Here is a 15,360-nt window from a genome sequence, read left to right as displayed (position 1 = left end):
TTTCTTTAATTGGAGATTTTGGCGGGGTGGGGGGCTTTGTTGGCTCTGCGTGGTTAAGGAAAGCAAACTGTTCCAGGTTTGGGCATTTTGGCAGCTTTTGGGTGGATTCTGTAAAAACTTTTGCCCCAAAATCATCCTAGGAGGGGGGATTTAAATCTTGTGGTCTGGAGGGCTTCACTTAGGAGTCCCAGGGACCACATTCTGGTAGCATCCTACCAAAGCATGAGTTAGATTCCTCACATGGAATATAAACATGTTATTTGTTTTGTCTTTGCTGAACTGATGACAGAGCAAAACAGAGTACTACTTCAGAGTATGTGTTCAACAGAAGATGTATTAGTAGACTTTCTGGTTCCATCCAGAACAAATAATGGATTCTGAGCCCATGAAACCAATGTCACTAAGGTCTCCTTTGTTCAGCCTTCTGTTTTCTGTCTACTTGCTTTCTTTCATTTGTATACTATCATAAATGTTTACAAACACCATTGGAAGATCACCAGTGACACATACATACAGTATTTTAAATCAGTTTATAAATAGGTGAGAACTCATTCAGTTATGAAGATATTTGGAAACCAGAAAGAGTCTTCTTGGTGCTCTCAAAACATAGTAAAGTAAAGTGAAAAATATAGCCATTCATAGTTCTTCATATTTATAAACAGATAGATTTATGTGCTAATCTGTCCTCCAAATAAATTTTGTATTTGTTGTAATGGTTTTGTTTTAACTGTTTTCAAATGTTATAATGGTTTAATTGCTTTTTCACTTTTATAAGCTCTGAATTTTTAACTGTTATAAGCTGCCTTTACCTGTTGTAAACTGGGGGAAAGACAGGACAGTAATAACAACAACAACATAACAACAACAACAACAACAATTCTTCATAGTATAATTTGATCTAGAACACACATCCAACTTATTATTATATTAATGTTAGTGTTAATATTAGCTTAAAATATTTTAACCTCATACATTGGAAGGGCTTATGTTGCTATTTCTATGCTAATTTGCAAAGTAGAAAGCAAAGACAAGAACTGCACAGTAACTAAGCACTTTTAACTTTTCATAGGTTGATATAATCTTTGATGAAGATGTTGGTTTTCTAAATGCAATAAAGACATTTATGACAACTACCAAGAGGCCTGTAATTCTTACTACTAATGGTGAGCATTATTTTTAAGTGTCTGAGTAGTTTGTGAAATGTCTTAAAATTATATTGAACTCGCATTTGAAAAAGGCTTGGGGATTTAATTGATTTAACTTAATCTTTTATATTCAAGAGGCTATTTCAGGAAATGTAAACATAGGGCCTGAACAGACAGGCCAAAATAAAGCTGCTTCGGGTCACTTTGGAGATATCCTGTTTAAATGATGCTGGAGGCCAGAAGCTGCGCCAAAGCCACACTCCAGTTCTAAGGACTGGAGCGCAGCTTTGGCACAGCTTCTGGTCTCTTAAGATGCATGTGTCATTTAAATATAATACCTCCAAAGTGACCCGAAACAGCCTTATTTTGGCCTGTCTGTTCAGGCCCCTAGTTACCGTACTCTTTTCTCCAGTTCAGTAACCCTTTTGTAGCTAAGTTAATGAATGTGAATTTTGGACTGTATATATTTGCAACTGAATTCCTTTCTTGCTTGTCTGTTTCTTCTCTCTTATAGACCATCTTATTTTCTGATACTATTTCTTGTATTTCTCTTTGTATCTTGGCAGCACTTGTTCCATTATTCATTTAAGAGATGTTTTCTCACATAGTAATTTGGACTTTGTGTAGGATCATAGGTCATGGGAGGAGAGAAATACAGAGAGCCCTTGGTATCAGCTGGAGTTTGGTTATATCAAAATCTATGGAGTGTCAAGTCCCATTATATACAATAGAGTAGTAAAATTGTGTTTCTTATAAAATGGCAAAACCAAGGCTTGCTTTTTGGACTTTAGATTATTGAATATTTTCAAGCCGTGGATGGTGGAATCTGTGGATAAAGAATCCATGGATACAGAGGACTTAGGATATTGGAAGAGAAACAATGCTTTTGTAACAAACAATTGTTGTTATGTGAGCCATTAATTATACCAAAAGTCAGAGTTCAGTAATGCCTTTATTAGACCCACTAAAATATAAGTCTTGATAATGCTACTAGATTCTTCCCCATCCCTTTTCTTTTTTATGGCAAATCCAAAGATATTTTTCTACCTGGAGCCTGCATTCACTGCTATTACTGGTATTACCACTCCATGAAAGAATAATCTGTAGTAACTGGGTTCCACATAACAGCCAATCAAATGTACCACGCTGCAAGTCTGAAAAGAACATCCCTCTTATATAAAATCATAGAAGCATGGAATCATAGAGTTGGAAGAGACCGTAAGGGCCATCCAGTCCAACCCCCTGCCATGCAGGAAATCTAAATCAAAGCACCCTGACAGATGGCCATCCAGCCTCTGTTTAAAAACCTCTAAAGAAGGAGATTCCACTACAGCCCAAGGGAGTTTGTTCCACTGTCGAATAGCCTTTACTGTCAGGAAGTTCCTCCTAATGCTGAGGTGGAATCTCTTTTCCTGTAGCTTGCATCCATTGCTCCGTGTCCTAGTCTCTGGAGGAGCAGAAAACAAGTTAGCTCCCTCCTCAGTATGACATCCCTTCAAGTATTTAAACAGGGCTATCATATCACCTCTTAACCTTTTCTTTTCCAGGCTAAACATCCCCAGCTCCCTAAGTCGTTCTTCATAGGACATGGTTTCCAGGCCCTTCACCATTTTGGTTGCCCTCTTTTGGACACGCTCCAGTTTCTCAACATCCTTTTTAAATTGTGGTGCCCAGAACTGGACACAATATTCCAGATGGGGCCTGACCAGAGCACAGTAGAGTGGGAATATTACTTCCCTTGATCTAGACACTATACTTCTATTGATGCAGCCTAAAATCGCATTGGCTTTGTTAGCTGCCACATCGCACTGTTGACTCATGTTCAATTTGTGGTCTACTCGGACTCCCAGATCCCTTTCACACGTAGTCTCATTCAGCCAGGTGTCACCCATCCTATATCTGTTCATTTAATTTTTCCGCCCTAAACGCAGTACCTTACATTTCTCTGTGTTGACATTCATTGTTAGCTTTGGCCCAGCCTTCTAATCTATTAAGGTCATTCTGAAGTTTGATCCTGTCCTCAGGAGTATTAGCTACTCCTCCTAATTTGGTGTTGTCTGCAAATTTGATAAGTATACCCCCAATTCTGTCATCTAAGTCATTGATAAAGATGTTGAACAGCACTGGGCCTAGGAAAGAACCCTGTGGGACCCCACTGGTCACTTCTCTCTAGGATGAAAAGGAGCCATTATTGAGCACCCTTTGGGTTTAGCCAGTCAACCAGTTACAAATCCATGTACCAGTTACATTGTCTAGCCCACATTTCCCTAGCTTGTTTGCAAGAATGTCATGGGGAACCCTGTCAAAAACCTTACTAAAATCAAGATATACTATATCCACAGCATTTCCACTGTTGCTCTGATGAAAACCTCTCTGTTGGAGCCTCCCCCAGGCTCTTAAAAGCCCAAAGTTATTTCACGAGGTGGCCCTGTTCTTCTTCTTTGTGGTCTCTGCGAATCACACAAATGGGTTAGTCTGTGCCTATGCAAAGAGCTTCAGAACCTTCTGGAACCACTAGGGAAGACTTTTTGGTGGTACCCCACCCATCTGTATACAGTGCGCCCACGTCATACACTGAAAGCCGCGCATTGAGAATGGGCGGCGTGTCCTGTAGGGACGAATGAGGCATGCGCGAGCCGCCACACCACCACATGCACAAGCCCCATTCATTTAAATGGGCCTTGAGCATAGGCGGTATTTGTTTTACGCTGGGGACTCCGGAATAGATCCCCCATGTAAAGAAAGGGCGAACTGTATATATTCCTAGCATTCCCACTCTTTCCCCAGTTTCCTTCAGTCCGCCACATGAGCAGCTAGAAGAAACCTTTGCTGGAAATCGCTATATTCTCTAATGTTTGTTTTTTTTTTTACCTCGGATTGGATCTCATTACTGTATTCGGATTTGGATTGGATTTATTCACTGAGGTACCCAGGCTCTGCCCATTTTGCGCCACTGTGACTATTCAGGAATCATGTTCTCTTACTCCTTTAAGAAATGCACCCAGTGCAGTGGTAAAAATCTGGGCCAGGACGGACACTCTCACTGTCTGCTCTATTTGGGGGAAAGCCGTAACATCTTGGCCTGCGCTCATTGTAAGGCATTTACTCCTCAAGCCTGCAAGAACAGGGAAATCTGACTTAAATCAGTTCTCTGTTCTCAAATCCTGAACCCCACTACTTCCACTGGGGGATCCAAGAAGTCTTCTGCCATGGATTCTGTTCACAAAAAGCCCCAGGAAAAAGACTCTCCCCATGAGCCAAAATCTAAGCGTTCTTCAAAGTGCAAACAACATCAGGAGGACCACGATTCTGAAGGTCCCCAAAATGAAGATGATCTATGTAGGGCTCTCAGGGTTCTGAGAAGAAGCATAAAACCCCTTCCACCAAACATGGCACTGACAAGGATGAGGTGCGTCAGACTGACCAAAAAGGCCTGAGCCTCAAACCAGAGTGTCGAACCCGACACGACCAATAAACCGAAGAAATCCATCCCAATGGCTTGAGCTGAGGACAACATCCTGGAAGAACTCGATCAGAATACCCTTCCCAGGGAGGAAACACCTGCACGGGTTTAGCAGTTGCCTACCCCATCCCTCAATGTTACTGGGTCGACGTGAGATCTGTGTCACAGGGTGAGATCCATGACACCCCCCTCAAAACACTTGATCTCGTGGCCCTTCCAGCCGGGAACTTCGACTAGGACGCGGGAGTGACTATCTGCCTCCCAGGATATTTTTCATGTAGAGGAAGAAGAGGAAGCTGATATTCACAATTACACTGATCCTTCATCCCATGATCTCATTTTTGATTATTACATAGATCTATATTATATGCCACTTGACCTTGCAGATATCTGCAATGGTTGATTCCTCTGGGACTACTGGGCAGGGAGGAGCCATTTCCCTGCCTCAGCTTCTGTTCATGTCACCACTACAGCAACTCAAGACCAACCAGCTACGACCACATCCCAGACTGCAGCCAGGATGTTCGAGCAGGATCCTCTTAAAGTTCTCCCTAAGGAGTGCTCAGCGCATTACAAGCCTCTACTGAAGACCCCTTCTGATACTTCCTTGGCATCTGCCAAATCCGACTCAGCTTTTTACGATCACACCCGGCCGTGCTTTCCTGCTCAGATGTTGGTCATCCATGACTTGGCCTCCCCAACGGACATTGGCCAAAGCTTGTCAGTCTAACCCATTTGTGTGATTCACAGAGACAACAAAGAAGAACAGGTTGCTTATCTGTAACTGGTTCTTTGAGTGGTCATCAGTGAATTCACACAAATCCCTCCCATCCTCCTCTCTAGTTTTGTCCTGCTCATAATTCTTATGCATGCTACTTTGTGGCATTTTTAGAAACTGAGGAAAGAGCGGGAGTGCTAGGAATATATATACAGATGGGCAGGGTTACTACCAAAAAGTCTTCCCTAGTGATTCTAGAAGGTTCCGAAGCTTTCTGCACAGGTGCAGAATAACCCATTTGTGTCAATTCACAAATGACCACTCGAAGAACCACAGTTACAGGTAATTAACCTGTCCTTTTTCTTCTTGAGAAATCATCTGTCTACTTCTCTGTACTGCTCCCTGGAGAAACAAATTATTCGGTTGGTTTACTTCAAAGCAGCATGTTGAACTTGCTTCTTCCTGCAGCCTCATCCATTGTGCTCTCTTCCTTTCTCTCTCTCCCCTCCTCCATTGCCAACCTCACAAATTTGCCTGCTCTTCATCTCACTTTATCATCTTTCTTTCCAGTGTTGAACTATACCCAGTAACTCGCTGACTGATTTTTTTTCCCCACTAGCACTTGTTCAAATGTTTGTAGAGCAGTTCTAGAAGCTGTCTTCCTATTCAGCAACTATTTAGGTATAAATAGCTTCTCTTCCCTTCTTTCTCAGCTTGCCTTCCTTTTTTCCAGTAGCAGTTTGTAATTATTGCATACATAAAGGTTAAATTTGTTGCTGTTATTGTTGTTTTTAAAGTAATAATTTGGGGAGTTAAATATAGTCATGCATAACTTACTCATAATGTACTCTTACATATATTTAAAAGAATTGACCAATAATTGCACATTTAGCTTATGCGTTACATTTAAAATACGTATCTATATATTCCAGCAAATACATATTCCAAAATTTAACCAGTGAGTTCCAGTATATCATAAAATTTCTTACCCCCCTCAAAATTGGACTGAATATGTTTTAGTTGTATACCATATGTATACAATTTTATCCAACCAGTCATTTAGTTGTGGATCTTAAGCTTTTTCCCATTTATAATGCAAAGAAGTAACCTTAATGGTACTATGTAAAATAATTGCTGCAATAATTTCAACAGCTTTCATCAAAAAATTGTTGAATATTTCCAGGTACCATAAGGGCAACATTGTAATTTAACCTTTTAGGTGTTGCAATTTCTCTCCTACTAGAGGAAAAATAGGTCATAAAAAGCCTTACCAGTGACTTTTTCTTTTAGATCCATCATTTGGTTTAATATTTGATGGCTGCTTTGAAGAAATCACTTTCAGCACACCTTCCTTGGTAAGTCTTTCACATTTGAATATAAGAGATATTTCTAGATTTATGAAGTTTATACCTCAGTATTAGAATTACCCATTGGAAGGGTCTTCATTTCAATTTCGTGTGGTAAACTAATACTTCTAAACCTTCCATATTTTGCTGTCCATTAATTACTCTAACAAAGATCTCATGTCCTATCTTGATTTTATTTCTATCTAAAAACCATGTTTTTCTGAGAAGGTAATTTATACATGTCCAGGTGTTCTGTTAGTATATTTATCATATAAGAGTAAATAGTTTGTAATTGTTAAGAAAATCCTCCTCCTCATTTGTGCTACTGTGTCTCACTAGTGATATGAATAATACTACATGAATGACTTGCTTTTCACAGGAACAAGACCAAACGCTGTGTGTGTATATCTATCCCTAGTGAGCTTCTTTGTTTTAAAAGATGAAAGCTTTTTAGGTTGTTTGGTTTTAGTGCAGAAGTGCTCCAATTTACAACCAACCTCTGTAGTGTGGTTACGAGCATCTTACAATTCCCATTTATTTCATTTGGCTGAATTTAGTCCAGCCCCAGTCATTGACAGTCTTATCAAACTGAGCTAGGAGGTACCATTTCTTGAAGAATTGTACTTTTGTTACAGTTTTTTTTAAAGTAAGCATTGCTAATTTTTGAATCTGTTTTGATTTAGATAAATGTTGCCAGCTACCTCCAAGTTCTCTGTTTGGGTGAGAACTTAAGAACAGATATAAAAGATTTTGCTGCCTTGTTAACTTCAAATAATTGTGACATCAGGCAGAGTATTCTACACTTACAGTTCTGGGTTAAGAGTGGTGGTGGCTATTTGAAAGAAAAAGGGTTGGCCCTACAAGGTGAGTATGACCCAGTTAAAATACTAATTTAAAAAAATTCTGTCATATTATTCTGAAATATTATTTAGTTCTTTTTATTAGACTGCTGCAAGGCACTCTACATCAGGGTGCTCTTGAAAGCAACATGAAAATTGTAGCTAGATATCTGACTGGAATCCATATAACATTGGTTTTAAAGGAATTGCAGTGGCTACCAATAAAGTCTTAAATGGTTTAGAACCTTGTGCTTGAGAGAGCACCTCTCCCTTTATATGTTTGCCTGAGAACTGAGATCTGTTGAATGATCTGTCCTCTGTGTCCCACCAATGTGTGTATTGTGCTTTGGGAGGACATGGGACAGGGCCGTTATGGAATACGCTTCCCTCAGATTGGTGCCAGTGCTGGTGTGATTCCAACACCAAGTCAGAACTTGGTTTTTATAAGAGCTTTAGAGTCTAATTGATTTTACCCAGTTTGCATATGTGCTGTGATTGGCACTATTTTAAATTGTTTTAACTAATTGTCTTCCTTTAAGTCAGTGATCTCTAAATTGTTTTGGGCCGCTGACCCCTTTCCTCTTAGGTGACAACCCTAGTGTCCCCAAATACTTGTTCTTGATTTTAGGTCTACTACTCTACTGCAGATTTAAAACAACCAGTCTTGGTCACTGCTCTCTTTGCAGCCAGTCACCTTGAGAGCAGCAGCTGAGCAGTGACCGAGAAACCACTAACCCATGCTGGCCAGTGCAAGCAAGAAGCTTCTTCATCACTGCTCAGCCAGCTGCTCAGTTGGTGCTCCCAAGGTGGCCAAGTGCAAAGGGAGAAGCTTCTTCCTGGCAAGGAAGGGCTCTTAAACCTGTTTTGTTGGGGTGGAGAGGGGAGCAGCTGGTGTGTATATCGTTGGTTTACAGAGGCCAAATGGGCTGGACTGGAGATTAACATGGACAGGGAAAGGGAAATGTTTTAATTACAGGAGCCGCTCCAAGGGGAAGGACTCTTTCCAAGAATCAACCCAATACTTCTGCACCTCCTTTCCCAGAAAAATGTCTTCCCCATACAGCTATATCTCCCCCCCCCCCCCCCCCCCGGAAACATTATTTCTCTTACTACTACTTCTCTTGGCCTGTCTGATGAAAGAAAAAAGGAGCAACAACATAACTCTAACCTGCCAGTCATGTCCCAGCAAAACTCACAAATCTTAAGCAAGGTCGCAAATTTGAAAACTCCTTTTTGCCAGCACTTCTCTCCCATTGCCACATGCTCCGACCCCTTGCTCCAGTGAGTCAGTCTGTCCCCAGATGGCACTGCTTCAAACCATGGAAAAGATGCCCTGTGCCCAAGCCTAGCAAGAGTTTCCTGCCACTACTAGCAAAAGATGTGGCTAAGGGAATGAGCTTAGGCAAAGAGCAGGAGACACCACCACATGAAGCAATCAGTAAGGTTTCATGGTAGATTTAAGGAACCCTGAAAAGAAGCTTCATGCAACCTTCATCCCAATCATGGTCCTAAAGGCTGCTGGTTCCCCTTGTCTTTCTTGCACATCAATACTTTGACTGAAGGACCCCCTGCACCCTCTTTTCCCCTCACTCCTCCCCTGCTGCCCCAGCAGGGGTATACTGCCCACTTTGGGAAACATTGCTTTAAGTGCTGAATTATTTAATGCCGTGCTTCTTAATCTATCTGATATGGCACACCCAGGAGAGTTCCCCCCCCCCCAAGTATGCCAGAGACAGACCCTGCCTTTGTTCCTTTAGGATAAAACTACTTATTTCTTGGAAACTTTCTATGTACTTGCAACCAGTGGTTTGCAGACTGGCACCACTTTCTGTAGCACTGGTTTATATATTTTTTAGTCTTTTAGAATTACTCTCATTGTTTTAGATTATCCTAGATTGGTTTTCTTGTATGCTGCTGTAATCTGCTCAGATTCAGGATGGAAAATAAATATTTTAATAAAATAAAGAAGGAGAAACTACCTGTACTACAGGCTGGAAATTTAAAATTGGAGATAATTTCTTTTGTCTTTAAACACATCTTGAGACAGGGAGAAGTAGAGCCAAGAGAACAGAAAGAAACATGCAGAAATGCTATAGTACAAGAGGGCTGCCAGCCTAAACAATTCCTGTATGGAACAGGAATATCCGTGGGTGGAGGTAATAAAAACCTCCCCATTGATCAAGGCTGAACTTAAAGCCACTGTCCATCCCATCGGGTGGAGGACCCATTAGAATGGTCCGCCCTCGAAGGCTAATGGAACCAATTGGATTCCAGAAAGCCTTGGAGGGTTCATTGGTTGGTAATGCCGGTGTTTCTGTCGAAGCTTTGGAATAACGATCTTACCAAGGCTATCAACACGATCGCTCCCAAGTGTCCTTGCCAGCCTGCTTCAAACTGCCGACTATGGCATACAGAAGAACTCAGAAAGATATACAGTATAGGAAGTAAAGCTATTCATTCTTATATTTAGGAAAGAAATGTTGATTAACAGTTGAAAAATTAGATAAGATAAACAATGGATACCAGTAAGGAGAAGAGAAGAGACTAGGCTAATTGGATAGATCACAGTTAGGGGGAAAAGTGGGGAGCCATTATAGTGGCATGGTGGTGGAAAGGGGAATTTGTTATGTGGTGGTTATATTCTATGTTATGTATGTCTTTGATAATTATTAATAAAAAAATTAAATAAATCAAGAAAGAAAAAGAATGGATGGGCAATTGTAGAATAAAGTTTCACTGAAGGGAATTTAGATTACAAAAGTCAAATTATTGAATGAGTTAGGGTAAAACCTGGAAAAAAGAAATCAGGTTTGAAAAACTATATTTGAAATTCCACTAACAATCATGTTTTGCAAAAAAAAAAAAAAAAAGAAGAAGAAGAAGAAGAAGGGAAATGCTATGCACCTATCATAGAATATCTGTTCTATAACTTCAACTTGAGATTCTTGTGCCTAGGGCAAGGGAAAGAAACAAGTGGCACAGAACAGGGTGTTTGCATCAAAGAACCAACCACCACCAAGATCAGGAATCCTGAACCTCTTGTGAAGATTCCCAAATGTAACACTGGCTGCATTGAGAACATACTTGGCCTTACAAACATCTTTTTGCCTTCAGAAGATCTGTTTTCATTTCTTAAGGTATTTTTGAACTGTTTCAAAATATTTGCATGAAATGAACTACAATATTTATGAGCAAATGGGAAGAAATAAAACATGTGATGTTGCTATTCTGGATTCTAATTGTTTTCATTCAGTTCCTTTCTCTACCCCCACCCCAAGTTTTCCATTCTCCAATGGTCAGTATACATTTTGTGGCCAGTAAAAATTCAGTGTCTCTTTTTGACATTATCTCCTCCTTCAAATTCTTTCTACAGCTTTTTTTTAAAAATACACATTTGCGATAACGTCAGACCAGCAGATCTCTCTCTTTTGTGTGTGAGTGTTGCCACTTTGATTTCATTAGTGATAAGAATCTAAGCCAGGACATTGGAAATAGAGGGAGTAACCAGGGCTGGTAACAGAGTGTTGATGTGTAGAGTCCTTGTCTTCAGGTTTCCATCCTTCCATCAACAGTTTGTAAGCATGTCATGCCCACTGAACACATCGACCCCATATGGTTTTATCTTAGGTGGCTGGGCACTGAGATTAATAAATCTTGGATTTATCTGTTTGGCAGCTTTCTGTCTCTGAGGATGTTTTTAAAAAATAGCTTCTCATTGTACACTAGTAAAAAAGTTATTCAGAAAACGAGATGTTTATCCTTTTATATCTGTCAGCCTGTCTTCCTTTGGCCTCCTTTCTTACCACTGCATTTCCTTCCAGCTGATTCTTTATTTTCCTCTAAACAGTCAGCATTCCATGAACACTAGTATGCTCAATCCTTATTGGGTTTCCTCTTCCAAGGGTTTCTTTTGAAAAGCATTTTGATCTTCTGCAAACTTTAGGATTGCCCTGAGTTTGCTAATGCACATGGATATTTTCTTATATGTGAGTATTGCTGTTTTGGCTACAAATGTGGCAGCACTCAAATAACTGAATGCAAGAGACTGAATAATGCTATATTTTCTTTTGCAAATAATACTGTTTGTTCAGTACTTCTGTTTTAACAGGCATCTCCCCTACAGCAAACTAATAATTACTAACAGAACAGAACAATTATAGCACATTGCTGTATGGCATTCTTAAGACAAACAAACAAACAATAATTAAAAAATGATGTGCCATGATTTTTGTAGTTGTTACCCAGCCTCAGATAGGAGCATTCTTTGCTGTTTGTTGTTAACCTTTCTCGAGTCAATCTCAATCCATGGCGACCCTGTGAATGAGACATCTCCAAGATTCCCTGCCATCCACTGCTCTGCTTAGTTCCGGCAAATACATACACGTGACCTCCTTAATAGAGTCCATCTATCTAGCATGTGGCCTTCCTCTCTTTCTATTTCCCTCCACCTTTCCCAGCATTCTTGTTTGTTCTAATGAGTCCTCTCTTCTCATGATACGTCCAAAATATGACACCTAAGTTTTATCATTTTGGCTTCCAGGGACATTTCTGGCTCAACAGTCTTCTCCAGCACCACATCTCAAATAAATTTCCATCTTCCTATCTTGTTTCTTAATTGTCCAGCTCTCACATCCATACATGATAACAGGGAATATAATGGCTTGCACTATTCTTTTATGCTCAGTTGTATATCTTTGATTTTAGGATCTTTTCTAGTTCTTTCATAGCCATTCTCCCCATTCTTAATCTTCTGATTTCTTGGCTGTGGTCCCCATTGCTATGGATGTTTGCTCCCAGGTATGAGAACTCTTTTTACTATTTCTGTTTGTCCAGGTTCAATTTGTGTAGATTTTCTATGGTCATTATTTTTGCATTCTAGGGGTTGGTAAATTTCTCCTGGCAGCAAGGCAGAACTGCTACTGTTCTTACAACTCCACCAATAAGGAAGAGGTACAGACTATGGCAGCCGCAATTCTTACTGCCCTAAGAAAATGACTTGGGCTGCAGCAGAGTTGATTCTCCCAAGTTGCATTTGCTCCTCCCTCAAACTGTCTCTCTTAGGAACCATAGAGCCTGGTATTCAGGAAATAGCTGTTTCTATAGAGCAGAGCCAGCTGCTAGTAATTATTAAGCTGTGGGCTGTGCCAATTCATCAGTATGTCCTTCCTTGGCTTCCAAAGAGATTACAGTGGACCCTTGTTATACGCTGAGGTTTGGTTCCAAGATCCCCCGTGTATAACAAAATCCGTGTATGATCAAGTCCCATTAAATATAATGACATAACAAAATGGTGTCCCTTATAAAAAATGGAAAATCAAGGTTTGATATTTGAAATTTATACTTTTTTGAACACTTTCAAACCGTGGATGCTTGAATCCGTGTATAAGAAGGGCCAACTGTATTTGGACAGGAGACAGATACAGCCAAGTATGAAAAGATGGTATTTTTTTTCTCAGCCTTGTGCACCAGCTGCTCCTCCAGCAGCAGACAGTGTTCTGCCAGTGTTGGGTGGGGGGCTTTATGCCTCAGGTAGCTGGAGAACTGGGACCTTTTGAAAAGTTTTATTCACTGGTGAGTGTGCTGCTAAAGACTGAATCTGCCTGCAGCAAATTTCTTTAGGTTGAAAAATACAATGTAAAACTGAGCTCACCAGCTCCACTTATAGTTGTATGAGAAGACTTCTACCTGGAGGGAGTGGGGTGGAGTGACAGAAACAAGCAGAGATAAGTCAGGGCAAACAGTTCATGTGGGGAGCATCTACCCCCCATTAATGATGCAGCCACTTGGTGAAGCCCTGATGGGTATTCCAAAGGTGAATATCACTCGGTTTCCATCCTTTCCCTTCCCAAACATTCCAGTCCTCTTCTGTCCCTTTCCTGCCTGTTTTTCTTTTTTCTTTCCTTTTTTCTTGTCAAAAATATTCCAGCCATCTCTGTTGCCTCCTACAAAACACAGCAGGAGTGCTGCTTGTTTTTTAAACACACAGAGAAAAACTATAATCTATACTTGGATAAATTAAAAACATTCCATACGAAACTCAGATTCTCAATGTTCTTCCAATCACTCTGTGAAAAAGTTATATATAAAAGTTAGTTGTTAATGGACCAGATCTTTCCATAAATTTACATGAAGAGTTGGTATGCTGAATTAATCTATATTACTTCAGCATGAAGTATATAATTTTTGTATAAAATTTTTCATTGTCCCAATCATAATTTCTTAAGGAATGTGCATATGAGATGACTTTTTTCTTTAGTGCAACAGACCATAATTTTTCCCTCCATTGTAAAATTGACATACATTTTTACTCCAGTTTTGTGCAATAATTAATATTTTTCTCAGACAACAAAAACTGATCAGGACTTTTATGTAAGCAAGTTGCTAGGATTTGTAAATAGGAACAAAAGACCCAAAGGAGGGGGCAGTTTTATAAATCAGTTGCTGATTATCTCTTATTTCAGCAAACACTTTCCCATCAAAACTGGAACACGCAAGGTAGTGCCAGCACTTACATATGAATATAAGAGCTTCTGTCTCCACCATAATAGTAACACTCATATGTAGTGCCCTTCTTTAAGGGGTGTAAAATATCAATTATTCACATGTTTGAGATTGAGCTCCCTCCATTTACCAGACAAAGAATACATTGGTGATCTCTTCCACATATCCTTGAAAGCATTATCCCCAAACATCTTTTATTCCAAGAGAAATTGAGTATATCTCTGAAATAAAGATATTTTTAAGTATTTGCAGCTAAATAGACACCCTCTGTCTTAATACCTGTGTTTGTGGTGAAAAATATACAGCTTGAAATATTTGAAACTGGATGTAAGGACCATTAGCAAGTTTCATTTGAATTTGTTCTCCAGAGTTTGGTTGAGAGCCAACAGTTAGATCCTGAACCTTACTTTTTCCAAAATTGTAACTATGACCACTTATCTCACACACACACACACACACACACACACACACACTATTATATACATACTAGAAATAAGATGTTCAGCCATGCTTTCCAGATCTTAAAAATATTGTGAATGGACAGGTTTGAAATTGTTTCCAGTTAAATTTCTCTGGATGGATGGGGGAGGGACCCACAATTTTATTCAGTTCAGTATCTTCAACTTCCAAGGACAACCAGACACATTCCTAGAAGCTACATCATAAGGATAAAGGGTGGGTATCACCAAATACCCTGCTTCTATTTATGAAAGCTGTTAGAGTTAAAAACTGGATTATTTACTCCATAAATATGAATATGAATAAATTTAGACAAAACCCTTTGCCTGTAAGATAAAAAAAGTGTCCTTATCCCCGTTGGAATTATTCACAAGGGGTAAGTTCTTTTAGGAGCAATAAAATTTTAACAACAGTAGACCAACCTAATAATTTCAGTTTTTCTCATTCCTTTAGTCTGTGCCAAAAGTGATGCAGAAGAGCCTTATAATTCAGTGTATTAGTTTTGTTCAGTGCTTTAGGTATCAAACTCCTCAATATTTCAGTGATGATGAAATCAGAGAGTAAAACTTTGTAAATAAATTCTAATTATAGTTGATAAATTTAGAATCAACGTTTTACATATGTTTAAATTAACTTGGAGCCTAGCCATATCACCATAACTTGGGATAGTTTCTATCATTCTTGGAGTTGCCAAGTTAGGGCTGTTAACAGAGACTGCCAAATCATCATCATAAAGGTTTAAGAGACCTCTTTGGCCATTAATACTGTTGTCTCAAGATCATTCTGCAATAAAGTAGCTAAGTGCTATATAACAAAGATGACCAACAAGGGTGAAAATGGGCAGCCTTGTTTAGTTTCTCTCCTGATGGAAATGGGATCTGAATCAATA

General features: G+C 39.6%; 1 protein-coding gene across 1 annotated transcript in view; it reads left to right on the top strand.

Moving 5' to 3' along the window:
• The window catches only part of ATAD5 (ATPase family AAA domain containing 5), a 52,799-nt gene that overhangs the window by 30,165 nt on the left and 7,274 nt on the right, over positions 1–15,360 (top strand). The window contains exons 17-20 of the mRNA XM_042453644.1: positions 1,070–1,163; positions 6,617–6,681; positions 7,356–7,536; positions 10,467–10,648. Coding sequence (XP_042309578.1) covers positions 1,070–1,163; positions 6,617–6,681; positions 7,356–7,536; positions 10,467–10,648 — 522 coding nt within the window. The remainder of the gene's footprint in view (positions 1–1,069; positions 1,164–6,616; positions 6,682–7,355; positions 7,537–10,466; positions 10,649–15,360) is intronic.

The sequence above is a fragment of the Sceloporus undulatus genome, chromosome 2 (genome assembly GCF_019175285.1).
Source record: "Sceloporus undulatus isolate JIND9_A2432 ecotype Alabama chromosome 2, SceUnd_v1.1, whole genome shotgun sequence".
Taxonomy (NCBI): domain Eukaryota; kingdom Metazoa; phylum Chordata; class Lepidosauria; order Squamata; family Phrynosomatidae; genus Sceloporus; species Sceloporus undulatus.
The sequence above is the reverse complement of the archived record's forward strand: the minus strand, read 5'-3'. Positions and strand labels throughout refer to the sequence as shown.